General features: G+C 35.7%; 1 protein-coding gene across 2 annotated transcripts in view; it reads left to right on the plus strand.

Annotated features, from left to right (window-relative positions):
- Positions 1 to 23,613, plus strand: part of DIAPH2 (diaphanous related formin 2) — a 1,026,009-nt gene that overhangs the window by 830,751 nt on the left and 171,645 nt on the right. For both annotated transcript variants that reach the window (XM_034649855.1, XM_034649854.1), the window contains one exon: positions 833 to 968. In XM_034649855.1, coding sequence (XP_034505746.1) covers positions 833 to 968 — 136 coding nt within the window. The remainder of the gene's footprint in view (positions 1 to 832; positions 969 to 23,613) is intronic.

Here is a 23,613-nt window from a genome sequence, read left to right on the forward strand (position 1 = left end):
GGTCCGCGAGTCCGCCTGTTCCCCCGTGCAGGTGGCCCGCCAACCGCCAGCCATCCCACGTGCGCTCCCGGAGCTCCCGTTCTCAGTTTGCTGTCTCAAGCATGCGGGTCCGCGGTCCGTCCGCTCCCCCGTGCAGGTGGCTACCGCTTTCCGGCACCCTGACACGGCGGCTCCCTCCCCCTTCCGTTTATCTTCCAATATCTTTGCACGGTTTCACGGCTCCCCGCTTCGTACCTCGATACTCAGCGCTGGAGACGTTCATTTGTAGAGATCCAGATGTATCTTCCTGCGTCTCAGGCTGATTCCGTGGATGTTCCTGCTGGTCTGGTACCTATCCAGCTCAACTCAGGGGACCGGCTGAAAAAGGGGTCCCCTACTCCTCCGCCATCTTAACCTCCTCCCCCAGGAAATAGACTCTTAACTATAGAGAACAATCTGAGGGTTGCTGGAGGGCAGGTGAGGGGGGCATGGGTTAAACAGGTGATGGGGTTTAAGAAGTGTACTTGCTGAGATGAGCATGGGGTGTTGTATGCAAATGTTGAATCATTTTAGTGTATGCCTAAAATTAATACTACACTGTATGTTAACTAACTGGAATTTAAATAAAAACTTCATAAAGCCTGAGTTATTTCTAGTTATTTTTCAAGAAGGTCTGTCTTAGAATTATTTGTTTCTTTCAAAAGTCTATACATGGACCTTGAAGCTGCTATAATATTTTACCATCTCTGAGCACCCATATCCATGTGTATGTACATACAATTTTAAAGTTGTGCAGCCTCTACAACATATAAGTAATGGAAGGATTTGTGTTTAACTTTGTTTATATATACAGGAAGCAGTGAAAGAAAACAACAAGAGAAAAGAAATGGAAGAGAAGACTAAGAGGGCAAAGCTTGCAAAAGAAAAAGCTGAACAAGAAAAGTTAGAACGCCAGAAGAAAAAGAAACAACTCATTGATATAAACAAAGGTATGAAGTACTTTCAATTTCTTAAAGATATATAAAGTACAAAATAATTTAACTTAATTATTTTGGATTATAATGTAAATAATTGTGTTCTTGGTAGAAAATTCACAATATTATTAGTTATTTGTGTCATATTTCTCTCGTAATATTATCTATATTTCTTATCACTCCACACTGAGCACTCAGGATTTTTGAGAAAGAACCAGTGCAAGGTAATATATTGTTGAAATGGTCTTTTTTCCCTTCATTTATTTTATCAAATTATATCATATTATGTTCTGGATGATGCAGTGGTGAGGAAAGAAGAGGGTGAGATGAAAAGAGAAAAACTGGTATGGGGAGACAAGCCTTCTGGCTCTAATTTCATTTTGTTGACACATGTCTGTTGACAATGCAGTAATAACAGTTTTCCTTAGGGCCTTGAACATTTTAAGTCTTAATACATATTGACAGCAGTATTATAAGATGAAAAAAAAATAGAGAGACATCTTATTCAACTGTGAGCCTAAGAACAAAGATGTTGTATGTCCACATAGTATAAAGTAAGTTGTTTTCTTGGTTAGCAAAAATGATAGTATATTAAAGGTAGGGGTTTGGGTTTTATTTTGTTTTCTTTTTAAAGAAGAGAGGGTAAGTAAAGTGATTGGCACCACATAGCTGCACTCTGAAAATTGAAGAAAAATTAAGGAAAAGCATAGCCTTGGCGACTGAGGGTTAGAGAATTTAAAAATGAAACAAAATCTCAACAAGCTGCAAGAGAACATGACTAATATGGGTCACCTATTTCTTAATATAATAACAGTAAAAATTGCAAGCTCTGTGTAATGTTGACCATGTGCCAAGCACTGTTCTAAGACTTTGACATGTTTTAAGTCAATTAATCCTCATAACATGAGAAGTAGATACTGTTATCACCTCATATAGTTGAGGAAACTGAGGTTCATAGAAATTAAAGAACTTACCCAAGATCACACAAATACGAAGTACAACACCAAGATTAGAATCGAAGTAGTCTGGCTATAGAATCTTTGCACTTACAAATGCCATTGTCACATAATAGTAACTAACAGCGGTTACTAACGTGTACCATATACTGTGTGCCAGGAATTGTTGTAGGAGTTTTGCATATATGAATACATTTAGTCCTCTTAAAACCCTATTAGGAAAGGGCTACTATCTCATTTTAAGATGAGGAAACTGAGGCACAGAGAAGTTAAGTAACTTACCCAAGTTCATAAAGACAGTAAGAAGTAGAATCTAGGCAGTCTGTGGTCAGATTTAATTATTAATTATTTATTTTGATTATAACTTTTAATTATAATTAACCACTATCAGTTATTCTACAGTATTGTCTCTTAATGGCTAACCTTTTGAAATGATATCTATACCATTAAGTTTATTCCTTATACTTTTAAAATATATAAGAATTTTTAGGAATCCACTTAAGTTTATCTTTTCTACCTAGGAAATAAATATAACATCATTTTAAAAGAAGAAAATAAATTAACAACCAAGGTTAAAAAAGAGCAGCATCAACATAATTTAGCAAACAGACTTCATAATTAGGCTCAAAAGAATTAGTCCTGACTGAAAACACTCAATTAGGAAAAGCACTGGAGTATGCATGGTAATGGGTATTTGTAGGAAGTTCTTACTTAAAAGGTGATGGAGTCAGTAGAATAGTACTAAAAATTACTCCCTTTTGTGCGTGGACAAGTAGTGAGATAAGAGTATGGGAGAAGTAGAGGACAGATTGTGCATTCTCCTGGCTATGCTAAGGGCTTTACCCTGAAAGCTATGGGAAGCCCATGAGTATTTATATATGGTAAAGTGATGTGCTCACACAGATTTCTTAGAAAGATCATTTTGACAGAACCATAGAGAATGGATCAGAAAGAGAAGGGCCTGTGATAACAGAAGTCATAAAGTTATCATAGTCCTGACAAGAGATGATGGTGGCTTGAATTAATGCAGTAGTAGTGAAGTTAGAGAAGTTACCAATAAGAGGTACATAAGATGTGGATATATAGAGACAGATTTATTTAAAGGAATTGGCTCATGTGATTATGGAAGCTGGCAAATCCAAAACCTGCAGAGCAGGGTGTCAGCATGGCCCCAGGGAAGAGCCAGTGCTGTAGTTCAAGTCTGAAGGCAGTTGGCTTGCAGAATTCCTTCTCACCCAGGGGAGGTCAGTCTTTTAATCCATTCATGCCTTCATTTGATTGGATGAGGCCCACCGACATTAGGCAGAGCAATCCACTTTACTCAAAATCAACTGATTTAAATGTTAATCTCATCCAAAAACACCCTCACAGAACATCCAGAATAATGTTTAAATAAATATCTAGCCACTGTGGCCTAGCCAAGTTGACACACAAAATTAACCATTACCAGAGGCGTATTAAATGGTAGAATTGACTGACTCTGATGATTGATTAGATGTGGGAATTGAGAAAAGGAGGCATTAAAGAAAGTGATACCCTTCATAAAGAAAAAAATTCAGGAATAGACCAGATTTCATCAGGAAGGCTACAATGATTAGTGTCGTTTTGAACAAGTTTCATTTTCAGACCTTTTGGAAACATGGGAAATGTCTAAGTAGCCATTGTATGTCATATGCATGTGAAACTCGGGAAAGAGGTTTGGACTAGACAGACAGACTTGAGAATCATAGGTTTTTGATGATTAAAGTTAGGGTATATTAGTTTGCTAGGGCTTCTGTAACAAAGTACCACAAACTAGGTAGCTTAGAACAATAGAAATTTATTTTTTCATAGTTCTAGAGAACAGAAATCTGAAATCAAGGTGTAAGAAGGGCCATGCTCTTTCTGAAAATGCTAGGGAAAGATTTGTTCTAGCCTCTGTTCTAGCTTCTGGTAGTGCCTTGGTTTGTAGCAGCATAACTTCAGTCTTCATATGCATTATCCCTGTGTGCTTGTCTGCCCCTTCACATGGTATTCTTTTTATTAGGACACCAGTCATATTGGATTAAGGGTCAAACCTATTCCAGTATGACCTCACCCTAATTAATTAGACATTTCAACCCATAACGTATGAGTTTGAATGAAATCACCAGGGTAAAGTATAAATCAGAGGTTCTGAAAGTATTTGGTCTCAGAACCCATTTGCACTTTTAAAAATTATTGTGGACCCCAAATACCTTTTGCTTATTTGGGTAATATATATTGACATTTATCATGCTAGAATTCAAACAGGCATAATAAATAAAATTAGATAAATCATTTGAAAACTTTTTATTTACTAGTTCTATTAAAATAACAAAGTAAGCCTATTACATGCTAACTAACATCTTTTTATGAAAAGTAGCTTTACATTCTAACCTCCTGGCCCCCCAAAAAATATTAGTAAGAAGAGAAAATTTAGTGTTGTAAATTTTTTCAAAATCTGGCTTAATAAAAGACAGCTCGATTCTTACACTGCTTTTACATTCAGTCTAATGCAGTATCTGTCATGTGGCTTCTGGAAAACACTATAAACTCATCAAAGAATGAGACCAAAAAAGGCAAAAAAGTACCACTGTTCTTAATGAAAATAGTTTTTACCTTGCATATTTGAAATGATCTCAGAGGCCCCCACAAGTCCCTAGAACACACTTTGAAAATGTCTGGGGCGAATAATGAAAAGAGCAAGCAATCAAGATAGAGTCTGTTGAGTTTTGTGGCAAGAACATAATCTTGCCCCCACACTGCATTGCACCCTTCCCTTTCCCCAAGTATTTATCAACCTTTCACTATTTCCCTAAAAATATACCTGTAATAGAAAGAAAAAAGAAGGAAAGGAAGGACTTATTTTGCTATGTCTCTAGTATATATTTTCATTTCCCAAGATTTGATCAATTACCTCTTCAAATATCATTAAAGCAATAGAATGAAGATCCAAATAAGTTTTTATGCAAATGCTTAGCTGAGTGAATTGAATATGAAAGACACACTTTAAAATAAGATTTATCTTTTGTGTATTGTTGCCATATCTCTATTTAGAGATCAAAGAGTAAACTTTACTCTTAGGTTCTTGATTTGTGGCCTATATGTTGCAAATACTTTGTTATTGTTATTATTATTATTATTATTGTCATTGTAATATTATTTTACACTTAAAAGTATATGTGTGTTAGTACTTGTAAATATGTTTCAAAAAGAGATTCTTCCATTGGAATAGTGCAGCCTTAAGAAGATGAGAAGAAAGAATAAGAACAGAGTTGGGTAGTTGGGGGTCAAGATGGAACTCAGTGAGTTTCTTAGACAGTATCTTATAAAAAATGCTGTTGTTAACTAGGTGGAAATCAATTGCAGACACTTTGAGGGCTTTGGGGGAAGCATTGTCAGTCTTCATATGAATCCATGGGTGACATGAGAATGAAGTGCTATCAGAAAGTGATTTAGAGAACTTTAAATGTGTCTAATTAGAATAGTGTTATCCACTTTCCAGTAAAAGAATTGCATTCTTCCTTTCCGCTGAGAGATGATGTCGAACATTTGATTGCCATTGTAAGATATGTATTATATAGAGCATAGAGGTATCTTGTGCAAATGTGATTAGAGATACATACTATTAGAACCAGAGGACCCTACCTATAACAATAGTAGTTAAGTAAAGAGTCCCTTGGGTAAAGAAAGTCACTTGAAAATTACCAGCAACTTTAAAAACGCACATACCCTTTCTGTAAAGTTTCTATTTCATACCAACTTAGCAAAATTGCAAACCCCTTCCTTCTAGAAAATATCCTGTGATCGCATATAGCTAATAAGTAACAATAGTAAGATATATTTATCTGACATGAAAAATTATATATATTCATTAAAAAGAAATATTTTAGAATTTACTGATTCAGAAGAATAAGAGGATAAAGCAAACACAACAGATTATTTATGTTATCTAGATGTGATCAGCTGAACTCAGAATTAAGTGAACATATCATGGAAACCAAGAAGCGAGAGAATTATATCTTTCGTGTTAAGTCCATAAAAAATCCCATGTTTTAAGCCTCCATTTTGAGAGAATTAGAGATCAGAAGGCAAAGGCCATGATAAGAATTAGTATTTTTTTAACTGTAAAGGAGAAAAAGTCATGATTATATGTTAGAGTCATTTTGCAAACATTAAATTAAAATGAAAAACTAAAAAGTTATTTAAGTCTGTGCATTTAAGAGCTAGAAGATCAGTTCTTGCTCTGCCACCTTGTAGATTTATGACCTTGTTCTTTTCCTTCATCTCTTCGTGCCTCAATTACCTCATCTGTAAATGTAGGATAATGACATTTACCTCCTATCATTAAAATTAAATGAGATAATTAAGTACAGTACATAACACAGGGCCTAGAATATACTTGTTGTTGCTGCTGCTGCTGCTCAGAGTCGTTTTGAGTTCATTGCAGAATCTGAAAAAAAATTCAGAATATAGTCCCTATCCTTAAGAATTTTGCTGGAGAATTTTACAATTTTGTCAGAGAAATGTATAACAGAGGAATATCTGTTTTCCCACTCCCCATCTGAGGTTATTTGGCTGGGGCTCTGTAAATTAGACTGACCAAAAATAGATTAACAAAAGAAAAACAGATTTATTAAAGTGGGATACTTTATTAATGTGGCATATATGTAGGAGCACTCAAGTGATGTAGAACTCAAAGAAATAGTTAAAATTTGGGCTTGTATAGTATCTTAACAAGAGAATAATAAGTTTTTAGAAATGTTTAGGTAAGACAAAGGAAAAGGACTTTGGGTTTCTAGGGCGGCAAATTCTAAGACTGTAAATATATGGGGAACTAATGGAAGATAAGGGCTAGTTAATAAGGCTTGTTATATAGGTTCTTCCGTTTCTATTTCTGGACTGATGAGGGTCTATTTAGAATTGTCTTTGGTGATTAACTTATGTTCCTTCCTGGTAAAGAGGGAAAGATGGACACTTTACAAATTTATGTCCTGCTTTTAGGCAAGTAGGGGGAAGACAGAGAGCTTTTCTTGTATCTGCTTTTTCTCAGTTGCCTGCAGCTCAAAATAATCCTTATGCCCAAAGTGGCATATTTTGGAGTGACATATTCTGCTACCTTTCAGATGAAATAAACCTGAACCAACAAATAATATATTAATAGATAATAGAGATTATCTAGAACTATCTAAAAGGGGAATTCAATGAGGTCTAGTAAAGTGACAGAAAGTTTTGCAGAAAAGGCTAAGTATAGTCTCAATGTATCAGTTGGTCTAGATGCTGAAGGGTAAGTAGTACCTGGCTAAGCAGAGGCAAAACTACTCAAGTAAATGGGAATACCATCAGCAGTAGCGCATGTCAGCAAATAAGGCAGCAGGCCTCATGTAGGATATGTTCAATGGCCCACAGGAAAGTACATCAAAATGATTAAGAGGGTGTGTCCTATGTTCAGGTCCCAGATCCACAACTGCCCTCGTTGTTGTCATTGGCAGAGAAGGGTTTGAATGAGGAAACTGTTGGAAAGGTAGGAAGGCTGTTGGAAAGACTGTGAAGAGCTTTCCAAGTCAGGCAGGGAAGTTGTGGTGTGATGGGGTAGGAGAGCCAAGGTGATTATAAGAATTCGTTCAGGGATTACTGAGGTGTAGTGAGCCAGAAGCACAAGAAAGGAGAGGTGAATACAGGTGGATGCAACTGGGGAAGAACAGTGAAAGATGAATAAAAGTTACCTCATATCTGTTTCTGTCTCCAAAGGAGTTTAAACCTGTGGCAGTTTAAGAAGGTGGTGACTGGAAGGAAGGTTTCCGTAAAAGAGATGGGAAAAAAAGGCAGTGGGAGTTACAATGGACTGAATTTTTAAAATTTTTTTAAGATCAACATAGTTTTACCAATATATAATTATGTGTTGATTTTTTGACATACTAGGTTATTTTATTCATCCAACCAACATTTATTGCACCATTTCCCAAACAGTTATAATTAGAGCATGTACAGTAATACACCATTTATTTAAATGTAAAATTCAGAAAGCTAATTTAAATGCAGCAAAAATGTGCTAAATCAATAAATGTACTCTAAAATGTCTAATAGTATGTAAATCATGCAAAGTTCTTGGTAAAATCTATGATCTACAACCTTTGATTATATTAGTCTAGATGATAATTAACTTAGGGACCACTAAAAATAAATTAAATAATTCTATAGGTAGAGCAAGAAAGCTTACCAAATATTTGTAATATTTGTGACTAAGTCTCCTTTTCGTGTTTATGGAAGTCAGCAAATTAATTGCAAGGACTTAGAGGAAGTGATAAAAGGAAATGCATTTTAAAAGGGTGTTTTGAAATTGGAAACTCCAAGTGTGTTTCTTATGCAAATATTATTTCATCAGGAACTGTTTTGCTCCTCCTTATATAAGATTATATGGAAATTAGAATTGCCTATTTACTTCTAGTATGATGATAAAGAATGAGCTACCTTAGTCAGATTTGATGATAAATCATTCTTCTGAGAGTGAATTTGCAAAATTTAGCCAATAAACCTAAACATTTAAATTCTATTAGTGGTGCCTGAAGTTTTGTTTTTCTGTGTTCCAAGTTTTAAAATAATTACATCTTATAAGTAAGTGAGTCCATTGCACATTACATTATTTTGATCCGAATAGGTAAAAACTGTGTTTCCTAATGTCATACCCCAGCCATTAAATTACGGTAACCAAAATTATAGATTAAGATACCCGTAAATAGCAGGGTTGACCCCAGTAGTATTAAAGTACTCCCAATAATATAAATTACTGAGAAAGTATAGGTACCATCATTCTGGCATATTCTACAAATGCTAATGAACAGCTCATAAATGATAAAACAAAGCTAAAGAAGTGGGTATACTTGGTGGACTTAGAAAAGAATCATTGACCTAATAAAGCCGTATCTATAGAGGGGAAAAAAAAGGTATCTGGCTGATATTCTATTTATTTAAATTGTCTTGCTTTCTACTTTAGGAAACATTTCAAGAAATCTGTGTTTATTCAAAATCGTAACTTGTTCCTTTTGTCTTCTAGGTTTGTTTTCTCAGTGGAAATTTGTGGAACTTTTTCCAAATAAAATTATTTAGTAAAGATTTGCCTAGGTCTTTAGAGCTTTTAGCAAGCTAAGCTATTTAGTATAAATTTGGAACTTAGTTATTTTAATGAAACATCTTTAGGTCCAATTTAGGCAACATTATGCCCTATTGCTGCCATTCATTCAATAAACGATTCTTGAATTTATAAATTTAGGTACTGGGTTAAATCATCGAGGTGCAAGAGGGGCTCCCACAGTAGCAGCCATCCAGTGAGAAATTGCACCCTGCTATATGAGTCTGCTGACACCCAGTGACATGTTATCTGAGGCAGATCTTTCATTGGGTTAGCCTGCAAATGAAATGAATCCAATCTTTTTTCCTTTGGAGCCAGACAAACCTGCATTCAGATTCTCACTCTGCCCCCGAAACAGTGTAACTTTGGCAATTCACCTAACCTCTCTGGCTCTCACCTTCCTTATCTATAAAACGGGAAAAGGAATAGCATCTATCTCCTAGGATTTTCATAAGAATTAAATGACAGAATACACGTAAACCTCTTAGCACTTGCCTGGCACATGGTTAGCACTTAGTAAGTATTAAGTGTTGTTATCCCATTCATAATAATAGTTATTTTAGTGAACATACTAAAGTAAACTATTAATGACAATAATCACTACAATAAAATCTTGGTTGTCGAGAATGCCTAGGGAAAGAGGTGTTTTGATTGACCTGATTTTGTAATTGTACAGAAAACCATTTGTACATCAGTTTTTATCATTTATAATCTTTCTAAACTCTGTTAGTCCACAACTCTCCTCTCAGCCACTCAACCACCTCATTTCCCCCACTATTTTTGGCTTTACCTTCTACACAAGTGAAAATTATAGAATATAGTGCTTATATGTAATTTTGTACATATAGCCTGCATACAGTATATAGGTTCCTGATAGATTTTTAGGACTTTGTTACTGTCTCTGGGCCATTATTCAGAGCATCAGTGAGTATGCACACAGGTGTCAGCGAGTGGGCTTTGTAGTAAATCCAAAATACACTTTAGATTAATCGAAATTCTAGTTATTTTTCCTGTAACCTATTTTAGTCATTTTTTCCTGATCTCATACTTAAATAATTACATTTCTGACATCAGTCCACTGGAAGTAAGTGTTAAAGTCTCCATTCTTTGTGCATTATCAGTAAAACAAATTTCTACATCTACTAAAAATATTGTTTTAAATAGGAGATAAAAATAAGTATGTGAAAAAAATAGGTAATATACTTTAGATCTCATTAAAAGTTCTTACATTCTAAATGTAGAAACTCAGATTTGCAAAAATCATAAGAGCTGTATTCAGAATGTTGAACATTTAACAAGATGTCATCAGTTCTTATATAGAAGATGAACAATGTTGGCAGTTACAAATTTGGCTTTCTTTACAGTATGTGCCTGTTGCCATGCATGAAGTGGGTGAAAACAATCAAATTGACTACATAAGAATTGACCAAAGTGCATTGTAGGTAGCCTAATCATTTATTAGAAACACACTTTGGTTCCATATTTTAATATTCTTTTTCTTAATAAAATGTGGAATAAATAAGAGCTGTTCAATTAATTTGGCTGTGTTCTCACTCAAATGAATTTAGATTCATATAAGTAATTGCACCTAACAGATTCATAGAGCCAACAGACTGCGCTGAACCCAACTGAGTCTCTAACAATTTTTTTTTAATTATATTTGTTCCACCCACATTGAATCCCTGAGGCCCTGGGCTGCTTCAAACTCAGGACAGAATCTATTGTCACACTACATGTACAAAAGGATTATTATGGATGAAAACCTTTCAGTGGTTTTTAATTTAATGCTACAAGTATTTATTGAGTGCCCACAGCGTGCTGAGCAGGAGTGACACACCCTAATTATAGTATTGTTGTCTGATAACACCATTAACCCAATTATGGGGTTACTAACTATCAGCCTTTTTCCCTCTGTGTGTGTGTCTCTCCTGTAAGAAATAGTCTTTTGCTGCATATTTATGTGTGTGTGTATATGTATCCACGCACGCAGGACCATGTGTAGCATATAACATATATTTCATTTTTTCACATATTTTTATATATGAAAACTTCTATTTTTTCTTCTTTATGTCTGATCAGTACTCTGTCCTCAATCACTCCCTTCACACATGAACAATAAGTGTATAATATCTTGACTAATTTGTGGGAAAAATGGGGAAGAACACATCTTAGTTTAAGAAAGTAGTTATGCCTTCGTTGTATAGTGATATTAGAAAAATGTCATAACCTAAACTTAGAATACCTGTTTGTCATCTAAATCAGCTATTTCACAGTAGCTCAGAAGATGTTGGTATGATTCATTTGGGAGACAAAAGATGATTATCCTTTTAAATGTGCAGTTTGGTATGGATAACATAATACTTTTGTTTGAATCAGCATTGGAATCTACTTTAAATGTACATTATGTAGGGGCGCCTGGGTGGCACAGCAGTTAAGCGTCTGCCTTTGGCTCAGGGCGTGATCCTGGCGTTATGGGGTCGAGCCCCACATCAGGCTCCTCTGCTATGAGCCTGCTTCTTCCTCTCCCTCTCCCCCTGCTTGTTCCCTCTCTCGCTGGCTGTCTCTATCTCTGTTGAATAAATAAATAAAATCTTTAAAAAAAAAATAAATGTACATTATGTAAAAAAAAAAAAACATACCTCTCTTTATCAGAGGAGATATTTCAGAACTCCTAAATTAGATTTAGCCTTTTCTGTTTGCCAAGCCCTGGACAGGGCTGCCTAGGAATTACTTGGAGTATCTCTAAACTGGAATGGATCCATACCCATCTAGGGAGCTGGAGATGTAGCCATGCTGATGGAGGGACAGGGTCCCAGGGGTTCTTCTCACACCTGTATGGTTCTGTCGTAGAAGAATCGTATTCTCAGAGTCTGCTGGGTTAGGCTATGCTGTAATATGAAAGTCTTAATAATACAGTCTTTCAGTTGGCTATTTAGTCTCTCATTTTTATAACATAACCCCCATCCCAATTTTTAAGCTAATAATTTTATGCAGTTGAGTGTTTGAAGTAGAAGAACTTTTTAAAATTCCCTGTTTATCTCACTAATATCTACACATCCCTGATTTGAGTTGCTACCTCCTCTGATTTTCTGGAGCAGTATTTCTATGAAAGGAAAATGTGTTCCCTGTAGTCCTCTTTTGTCAGAAACCCTTTGCACTTGCTTTCTTTTGCCAATTGAACCTTTTTTTTGAAAAGCATCAGTAGAGGAAGCTTGCCTAGCCTTTGCTAAACAGGAGTAGCTGTAGGTGCATTTAAACAATCCAACTTGAAAAGGGGATTTCTCTCTTTTTATTTGAAAACAATTGAAAATGAAAGATGTGTGTCTCAGGACAGAGTGCTAAACTGACCTAGCTCTACTGAACTTCAGTATGGTATATGAAACTGCTTCCCTTGTGTCTTCCCCAGTGTTCTTTTTCTTCCCCCAGTGTTTTAAAAAATGCTTTACTTGTTTGAAGCACCTGGTTCTGAGTTAGAGCTCTATCTGACGTAACTGGAATCCGTTATGTTGTTAGCTCTTGTTATACTGTTCTTTGCATCTCTTTTTCTCCGCTCAAATAGTCAGTGTAGGTTTGTTCTAAGGGCTATCTGATCATACTTTGAGAGGAAATGGAGATCAACTATAGAGATGGACGATGGCTACATTAAGCTTTAAGTGTAACCATGTTCCATCTCCCACAGTACATGCAGCTTTGTTTTGTTTTGTTTTTTAAGTAATCTAGTATGAGCTCCTGTGGCTCGAGCAAGTTGAAAATTATCCATTTTCACTTGACTAACCCTGACAAGTAAATGAAACCCCCCAAAAGTATCTCTGTCGTCACAGGTAGATAAGGGGATGGTGGTGAAGGGTTGGTAGTGCAGTTCCTAGCCTATCCTCCCTCATTGCCTCTCTCATTTAAGACTGTGGAGGAACAAAGTAAGCATCTTCATCAGGAAATCTCTGGGTTCTTCCTTTTGAAATCATAGGTAATTGTAACCTTGGGAGAAGGTATCATTTGCCTTGGACTTAAGTAGTTAACACTTCTGAAGAATGTGGTCTTTTAAAGATGAAGTAACTAGGGACTAACTGGAGCTTACATACCAAAGTAAAACCACAAATTTGTATTCTGCAGCTGTCATCACATTTACTCAGACAGTAGTATGTCTTAAAGACAAACAATGTATTATTTAAATGGAAAATGGGGCCATATGTCAGGTTTTTGTTTTGTTTCCTTGTTTTAGAGACAGGGGATAATGAACTTGTCTCACAAATACGGTAGGGAAGGGAAACCTTTTGTGTGAAAGTCAGCATCTCTAAATCTCTGGTATTGGAGAAATACCAAGTTTCAGTTCACAAAATGTAAGTCCTTTGTTACAAGCATCTCCCCCGCCCCATAGGCGGTTTCTGAAACTAGTTTCTGATTCCCAGGTAATGCTTTTATATAACTGTCTACAAAATTGTTTGGATTTTTTACGTTAATGATAACTTCATCATTCGGCTTCACCTCTCCCCTTCTTTGGGATTGTTGCGCCGTCTCACTCTTCCTGGTACATTGCTTCCTGGTGGGTGACATCATGATTTGCAAGCAACCCGATATATAAATAAGGTGGTGAGAACTACCTCAGCAGTTCAGTTTCTGTTTGAAAGGAATTAAGCAGTGTCTTTATGTTTTCTTATATTTTCCTCTACATTGTGTTTTCACAGTTATGTTAGGCACAATAGGAGGGCCTCTTCTCTCTTTCACTCCATTTCTAGAAAACATTTGGTTGATTCAAAACCTTGAAAATGTAAAATTCCGTGTTTTATAATAGACTTCTCCTACAGTATGTGTTTTTGTCACATAAGAATGTGCTACTCAGCAATAGCTAATAACTACTAATTTTCTAGGAACATCTCAGGAATATAGATGCTTGGGTCAGCATGTTCTTATTTTTACTGATACTGAAGTAGTGTCTAGCTAGGAGGAGCGATAAGAAATAGTGTATAAAACTTGACCTTAATTCTTAGCTTTGTAGACATTATATATTCATAAGTGTCTTTTGTGCTTTGATACGTGTGGAAATATGTGAGATCAATAAGGCTTTACTTCAATATGCTAACAAGCAAATGTGAATATGGTTTTACTGGATGAACTCATTAGCAAAGATAGCTTTTAAGTATAGTTCCCAGCCCTTCTGCCCCCCAGCCCCATTCCTATTGCTAATTGGCAAGCTAATGTACTGCCATTATACAGCTGGAATTTCTTCATTTGAAAGAACGCTGCAGCTCTTTTTTGATTCCTTGTGACACTCTGGCAGGTGGCTCAGGAACCATACCACAGCGGGTAGGTTCAGATTCTTGCACTTCATATTCTTGGCATTTTCTGAGGGAAATGGTTCTCCAAGTGTAATCTCTGGACCAGCAGCTTTAGCATAAACCAGGATTTGTTAGAAATGCAGATTTTCTGGCCTCACCCCAGACCTACTGAATAAGAAATTGTATGGGGACAGCAATCCGTGTTCTGACAAACTGTGCGCGTGATTCTGATACGCACTAACATTTAAGAACTCCAGAGTCCAATGGCTAGACTCATCTTATTTTACAGGTGTGACACCCGAGACCTGAAAATAGCACTTGCTCAAGGTCATAAAGCCAGTTTAGTGTAAATAGGAGAGCCGGGAGTAGAGCCTGCCTCAGCCCACTGCTCTTTGTACTATACTACTCCATATTCCTGGGGCTTAAAGTTGTTTTGAATTGTTTAAATTTAGTCATGATGAATTATTATACATGAAAAAATGAGAATTTTTTGATTCTCATAATTTTTGAATTTTTTGAAACTACTGTTAGTGACAGGATCAATCAGAATCAAGAAGTTTTCAGTGACAAGGTGAGAGGATATCCGTGCCTTTGGAAGTTTACAGAGAACTCAGTGGAGTCTTTGTGTTGTCTAATATGGTTTTGATGGATGGATATCATCATGCTTTTCAAGCTGCTACATACCAAAATGAACTCAAGCAACTGATTTACTGAAGAATGATCATTTGTGTTTTGTATGTGTGTGTGTGGTTTGTAAAATGAACTGCCAAAGAATTTCTTAAGTAGTAATGTCCCTGTTATATTAAAATAGAATTCCTTGTTTGTGGGGAGGGGGATAGATAATGGATTATATAACTGCTTAAGAACACATCTATTGAAGAGCAAGAATATCTTATATTAGTTATTAGTTAAGTATTAGTATACTTGTTCTTTAATTATCCTTATTTGTTGTACTTTAAGGCCTTTTGTTTACACTTGATGGATGTTCCCATTTGTGCTTCAAGAGGCAAACAAACATGTCCCTATGCTTTGCCTAAGTGATACAGTGAATGAAAGAAGCAAAATCTCCACCCTTTTGTTCATGGAACAAATGAACATTTTAACTTGAGTAAAAGTGAGAATCTTTTAGCAAGAATCTATGTCTAAAAAAATGTATCTTCCTGCAAGTGACCTCTTTTATTTATTTCAAAATATCTATCTTTTCTCATCAATTCCAGCATGATCTCTGTAGCAAATAAAAAAGGGAGCTTTTCCCATGAGAACTTCTGTCAAGAAACAATCTTCTTCGGCCCTCTTCTGATATATTAAGAAATAGTTCTCATCTCTCTTAACGTAGGTTTGAACATCTTTCTCTGATGAATACTTTACATACTCTGAGCAAACAGCTTTAAATTTCTCACGTGTTTTGCCAAAGAGATTCCTATTTCTCTTTTTTAATCCCCAGTGGCTTAAGGTATCATATCTACAGATAGTTTATACCAAGTTCTCTGTAAGCAACGTAATAAGGCTTATAGTATTTCATTCTGCAACATTATTCCTGGGTCTGTTTGCACTTGATGCTAAGTTCACTTAGAGTAATATCAGTCCTTTGAATTTGTTTTCTGTGATTTGGTTTCCATAAAACATTAGGATGCTCTCTAGATTATCTGGGCCATTTCCCTGCCTCAAGGTATGCCTGTATATAACTCTGTAAGACAAATGGTTAGACAGCATGTTTCTAAATGTCCCAGGAGAAGGAAAGTGTAATAGCATCAATAATCCTTATATAGTGAGGGATGTCCGGGGAAACACCAGCTGCACTTACATTCCTCACAAGTTCCATTGTTCTTGAATGCCATTATGGTTCTTTTATTTTTATTGAAATTACTTGACAGGTTTTATTCCTTTATTTCAGACAGAGTTTTTAATTTCTAAACCTAACCTTAATTATATTCTTATTGAGAAAATAGAAAGCAGACTTTCTAACCAGTATATTCCACCACGTAATCACATCTGTCCAATAGTCAGCCCTTTCTGACATATAGGTATATCTTGGCTAACCATTATTATTACATATGTTTCTCTTTTTTAATGAAAAACTATTGAATTATTTAGTTTTTCTTAAAAGTTCAATGATTTGGGCACCTGGGTGGCTCAGTCGGTTAAGTGTCTGCCTTCAGTGCAGGTCATGATCCCGGGGTCCTGGGATCCAGTTCCACATGGAGCCCCCTGCTCAGTGGGGAGTCTGCTTCTCCCTCTGCTCCTCCCCCCGCCTCCCACCCCCCACCGCCTGTGCTCTCTCTCTCTCACAAAAATAAATAAATAAAATCTTTTTAAAAATTCAGTGATTTATATATTTCAAATGCTCTTTGTTTTTATGAGATTTATTTATTCATTTTAGAGAGAGCATGAGTGGGAGGAGGGGCAGAGGGCGAGGGAGAGAAAATCTCAAGCAGACTCTGCACTGAGCATGGAGCCCGACATGGGGCTCATTCTCATGACCCTGAGATCATGACCTGAGCCAAAACCAAGAGTCAGACACTCAACCAACTGAGCCTCCCAGACACCCCTCAGATGTTCTTCAGTATTCAGTATATTCACAGCACGCTCAGGGTTTTCCTCACTGGTCCATTGGCTCTCATATTTGTTGAAATAAGTTTAGCATATGTTTGTGTCATACTGGACATGTTAAGAGAAGAAACTGAATTTTGAATGTGAAAGGTCCTTCTTTTATCAAAGTGCATTCTCTGAGATTAATAAAAGTCATGCTGGCATTGTCTTACAAGAAGCTCACTAAAATAACAAAATGTGAAAAATGTATTTAGATGTGTGATTGAACTAAGATGGTTGATTTGTTTCCCTATCTGATAAATTATAATGCACAAAAATAAAATTATAATTAATAAGAGAGTGTAAATGTGGCAGGTATATTGATAGTCTAGGTAATATTGAAGCAGTTGTCATTATTTTGTGTGCTGACAATGGAAAAAAATAAATTTGACTTCTTTTTGCAAATATTGCTGAATTTTCTTCTGAAAAATGCTATAATGAGTGGGTTTATTTATTCAGTTCTCGGTGAGGTACTGGCTGTATCAAGGTTTTGGAAAAACAAACATGTATTCTCTATCTCTAAGTATATTAACTAATCTATAAAGGCTTGACATTCATTAATGCTTGCTGAGGGAAAAAAATGAGTCTTAGAGATTGTGTTTTGCTCAGTACTGCATAACTTGTTTTCACAAGCCCTACTTAAGCTTTGATTTCTAAATCTCTCCCCAGTGAAATCATACCTCAAAGATGTTTCATTAAAATGACAAGATAAGCTGCCTTGTATCCCTGTGCTGGAGTCGTGGCAAAGGAAAGAGTTCTAGGAGATCTTACACAACCATCCCTAAGCTTTAGGGAAAGAAGCAGAAATTATTGACTTTAGTGAAAAATTGGCAACATCTCTATCATGAAGATAATAGCCAAAAAGATGGGCTGACTATGTGCAGAGCACTGGCTTGTCTTGATCTTGTATTGATGACTAATACAAAGTTAAAACATGGAGGATGGAGTTATGGAATGTAGGAACTATTAGAAAGACTGTGTCTTTGAAGTTATGCATTTTAGAAAATATTTTTAAATGCATATTTTCATTGTTATAGACTTTTGCATTGTGTAATCTTTCACTTTTGTCTATCCTTGTTCTATTTTGAGATATTTTCTTAGAGAATTGGTAATAGTTCAAGTGGCTTCATTATATGCCTAAATATTAGTTTGAACCATATGAAATTGTCGCTGTTTGACCATTTTTTGCCTATAAAAATGGCAGCCTCACATGGTTCAATCTGATAAAAATTATGTAATTCTCAAAACAGAAAGATAATATCCTACTATTACTTAACCACTTTTAATTGTATATGAAACTCATACTCAGTCTTAGTTGATCCTTTACTGGCTAAGTTTGACATTTAAGAGAATTTTCTAACAGATTTTTGGCACTAAAAGGGAGCATTGAAATATGAGAACCCACTCCCTGTTCATGCAAGGCCACACTGGGAAACAGACCTTAATGAAGTCACCTAATCTGTAGCCTGGTCCCTATGGATGCATTCCTTATGTTTGCATAGTATTTCTTTAGAGAAAAAGGTAGTGTGGTTGGTTAATCTATCATTTTCTTTGTTATTGTTCCAAATTAATATGCCCTGGTCATTCTAATGAGATTAAGAGACATTGTTATGTCTTGGGTAAAGCTGGATGTTAACAAGGTTTCTTGAGCTACCCGGTTCCAGATCACCTCTTAAGTGAGGATGACCAATCCATCCAGCACATGTTGACTCCTCCAGGTTTGACTTGAAGGTAAAAGTGACCTCTTCTTCCCTTTTACTTCCCCAGTTCAGGGTACACCTTAACATAGCTTCCGCTAGACTAGATATGAAAATTTCAGCAACGAATAGAATTCTCTCAGTAATACTTATCCTTCTTCATTGAAGACAGTGCTAATGTGAGTACTTAGTTACTAAAACAAATAATAATGACATTTTAAAAGCCTTACAAGATAGGTAATTGCTTTAAAGAAATCATAATTTTATTCTTCCTTTTCCTGAAATAGAAATCATAGTCCTATTGAAAACCCAGGATTCCACACATCATCAGTAGAAAGCATCAATAGTATATTCCTTCTAAGGATGGGGATAAATTCCCTTTATACTAAAAATCACCGGCTGTCACAGAAGTGCTAAGTGAAAAATTGTCTTTATCATTTCTTTGTAGGTTGCAATTTTCCCCTGTTGATCTAGACTATAAATAGGAAATAAACAATTGAGTGAAATCTGATAGTACACAGATTTTACTGATGAGTTTAGGTGAACAAATCATAAAAAGAACAAAATATCACCTGGTCTTAAATCTTTGCCGAGGAGTGTCTAGTAACCTCCTTACTCTCCCCACTTTTGACAGATACCACTTTTTAGCCACGTTTTTGAAGAGTAACAGATAGTTGTTTTTGAATATTTTTTTACTTATCTAAAAGAGGGGAAATAATTAAGAATACTGAAAGTTATTTCTGTTCAGTGGACAAGCAACATACATAGCCTTTAATAGCCTTTATTTAATAAAATCAGCAGTTGTTCCCCTTATAACATCTTCATCTGAGGTATTTGATCAGTATATGGACTATACAAAAATAATTTGATTTTCTAAATGGTACAAACTTGGCTTCTGCAAACATATGAGCCATTCTCAAAGCTTAATGGGAAAAGGAGGCTGTTCTACTAAATTATTATTCTAAGAGCCAAAAAGCTACAGTATTTTCCTTTCTGTTCTTCAGATATATTACGTAACAAGTAAGTAGAGATATTCAGAGAGTATTTCACTTTATTTAGTTTGACTGGCAAGATTCTTTATTAGCAAAAAATTCTCTTAATTTTTAAATCAAACTACATAGAGGAAGAAATACACAATTTACCTATTTGTGGCAGTGCATCTCAAGAGGATGCTTTATAGTTTGTTTTGCAGAGTGCTATCTGCTGAGTAAGTGCCCAGTAGTTATGTGTTAAGAGCTTGAAAGAGATAGTAAAAATTAAATAAGGAGTGCGCTGAGGGTGTAATTGAAGCAGTGCTGATTAATTTTCCTTGAGTCCTACCTGCTTCCACTTTGGAGTCTCCTGTCCCAAGAAGAGACATGGTTGAAACAAATGTGAAAAATGTAAATCTTTTCTACCTAAACCCAAGCAAGCAATTAAATGTCTATTTGCAAGTCTGTCTATGATCACAACTCTATCCATTTCAATAAAAATATAACAATATTTACAAACAGGAATTACACAACAATAGCTAGATAGTGACATGGTTATTTCATAAAATAGTATATGATGTAAACTGTGGGAATTTTTGAATTTAAAAAGGAAAACTCAACGAAATGCAAAGGTCAAGAAGACACATCAACTTAAAATAAAGCACTTATGAAATTAAGCTCCAAGGAATGACATTCTTTAAATACCAGTATTTTATCTGGTTTTACTAGCTTTTAGCAGGTTATTTAAGCACAGTTATCATCCAGGATGACTTTATTTTAAAAGAACCACATAATGTTCAGAAATTGACATAATTATATCTCTGGGATATCGGTACCTAATTTTGTAATTCTATACCATTTTCTTCCGATTGACTCCTATGTAATTGAATGGCATCCATATTATTTACTCAGTAATCTGTAATTATAGACTTCCTCTAATCAAGCACCCTGTGCTTTATTGCCCTGTGTTTTTAGGAGCTCTGTAGGTTTCAATTTTAGAAAATTTGAACTTGGAAGAGCTGTTTTTTTCCCAGATGAACATTATAAAGTAATGAAGAGGTTAATCACTATTGCCTTGATTGTTTGAAACACCAAAAGGCAATACCACTTAATATGTAATTACCATATTACTTTTAATATGTCTTCTTTTTTAATTTAAAGGTTGAATTCAATTAAATGGTAGTAGCAGTATGTTAAATTTACTATGAATATATGCCTTAGGGAGTTATTTATTTATTTTGAAACTAAATTTTTTTTCTATTGGAGATCAACTTCCTTTTATTTAGTAAAGCTTATAATTAAGGTCTGTCTAAATTTTAATTATTTAATAGAGCAAAATATTGTTAATATGTATTTTTAAAAATTGTCTAAATTACCTGAATTTAGGTCATTTGTTTCTATAGCACTCATTGTAGGAACTTGATCCCTTGAATAGATCTGGTGAACTTAAGTATGTATGTTCATATAATAATCTATCTTAAAGCTCTGTCCATTTAAACTTGAAAGTATAAATCTTTTTGTTTGTCTTTGTCTTTTTTGTTGTTGCTTTTTTTCTTTAGAATTTGCATTAATCTTTTATTTTGTAAATTAGGTACATGAGGGAAGACATACAAATGTGAACATTCAGGATATGTACAGATGATAAAAAGAAATAGCCTGGGTGGTATGGTTTGAGGAGATAAAGCAAAAATCTGGGAATAATTAATAAGGCCATTGGAGTTACTGGATCTGATGAGCATTGAATCTTGGAAAAGGGGATAGTGTGATTAGAGTCAGAGTTTAGTAATAGGAAAGACTAGAAACAGAGAATTCACCAAGTTGATTCATGTATTAGTAGTCCAGGTTAAGGGATGAATGTGAGTTATAGGCTGTGAAGACGTGATACAGCCTAGTCACTGTTTGAATTTGAAGATGAAGATTCCAAGCCTGGGGAATAATCAGAAATGAGAAAATTGGGGTGAGAAGTCACTAGGAGTATGGTTAGGTGGGGAAATCTGCAGATGCTTACATTAGTCTTAGACATGCTGACTGAGGTGATGGGAAATTTTGTAAATAACATTATTTGGAAGTAGCTGATGATTTGGGCCTATAATGGAAATAACAGTTAATAGCAGGGATTCGAATTAAGGTATCTCCGTCATAGAAAGGAACTGAAAGCCTTGAAACTGAGCATTTCCCGCTGTCCAAGACAGAAAGTCCACAGCCTGTCCAGTGACACTTTGGTCTGCTTTCTAAATAATTATCTTTCAGCAACTTGTTTCAGTTCCATCAGGAGACAGCAGTGAGATTGCTGGGTGGACAAACCGTTCTAGTTGATTGAGAAAGTACCCAGCCATGCTCCAGGTCAGACGCTCTTTCTCCTGGAGCAGATTATTGAACTCCTCTTTAGAAATTATTGAGGGATTTAGATCAGGGCTTAAAGGTAAATCCTTCTCTCTCCCATTTTGAAACATCAATGTAAATTATACTATTGAGTTATGATAATGCATATCAGAAGTAAGAAAGAGAATTAGTTCCCAAATGGCAGAAGAGGAAATAAAACAAGAAAGAGTAAATGCACTCGGCTAAATGTGAGTGAACATCGAGGTAATAAAGTAATATTAACAGATGACCAGGGCTATTGTTGTAGCTGGAGGGTTAGTCATGATTGTATCTTGAATGGTATTTCAGTTCTTCATGAGGCCTGACCACGTAGCTGCTGAAGGTTGTTTTTCTATTCCTTCTTTATTTCTGCATACATCCTTACACTAAACCCCACCATTGTTTCTTGTAAGCCATCTAACATGTTCATTAAGAAGATTATAAAAGTAGCCAGTTAAATAACAGAAATTCCCTTTTTTCCTTTTCCTTCCTCCTTGCTCCACCCCACTAGTGGATCTAATTACTCCATGAGAGTGAAGTATGGTGGGGAGTGAGTGGGGGAACAAATTATACTACCCATTCTCCCCTTCAGGTACCAGGGTCAAAAGACTAACCAACAATGGGGGAAGGAAGCACCTTGAAGCAAATATAAGGTTAATACTTAAACTACAATCGGAGCATTATGGAATCTTGCCAAAGTGTCATTAAGAGACATGAAAGGGAGATTTGACGTTGCATGTCTAGGAGCAGTGGTGGAAAAAACAAAAAACAATTTTATGTATATACCTTTATTGAGTTTAGACTGCGCATACACCAGTTGGTCATACATGCCTTTTTACAAACTGCTTTTGATTTTTTAAAAAAACAAAAGTGTAAAATACCACCATGTTAAGAAAAACAGTATGACTGTTTCCTTGGCTGTGCAGAAGCTCTTTATCCTGATAAAGTCCCATAAGTTCATTTTATCTTTTATTTCTCTTACCTTTGGAGATGTGTCGTGAAAAAGGTTGCTCTGGCCGATGTCATAGAAGTTGTTGCCTATGTTCTCCTATAGAATTTTGATGGATTCCTGTCTCACATTGAGGTCTTTCATCCATTTGGAGTTTATTTTTGTGTATGGTGTGAGAGAGTGGTCAAGTTTCATTCTTTTGCATGTAGCTGTCCAATTTTCCCAGCACCATTTATTGAAGAGACTGTCTTTTTTCCACCGGATGTTTTTTCCTGCTTTATCAAAGATTAGTTGCCCAAAGAGCCGAGGGTCCATTTCTGGGTTCTCTATTCTGTTCCATTGGTCGATGTGTCTGTTTTTGTGCCAGTACCATGCTGTCTTTGTGATCACAGCTTTGTAGTACAGCTCGAAATCCGGCATTGTGATGCCCCCAGCTTTGTTTTTCCTTTTCAACAGTTCCTTGGAGATTCGGGGCCTTTTCTGGTTCCATACAAATTTAAGGACTATTTGTTCCAGTTCTTTGAAAAATGTCCTCGGTATTTTGATCGGGATAGCATTGAAAGTGTAGATTGCTCTGGGTAGTATGGACATTTTAACTATGTTAATTCTTCCAATCCATGAGCATGGAATATTTTTCCATCTTTTTATGTCTTCCTCAATATCTTTCAAAAGTGATCTATAGTTTCTAGGATATAGGTCCTTTACGTCTCTGGTTAAGTTAATTCCAAGGTAACG

This window comes from Ailuropoda melanoleuca, chromosome X, assembly GCF_002007445.2.
Source record: "Ailuropoda melanoleuca isolate Jingjing chromosome X, ASM200744v2, whole genome shotgun sequence".
Classification (NCBI taxonomy): Eukaryota; Metazoa; Chordata; class Mammalia; order Carnivora; family Ursidae; genus Ailuropoda; species Ailuropoda melanoleuca.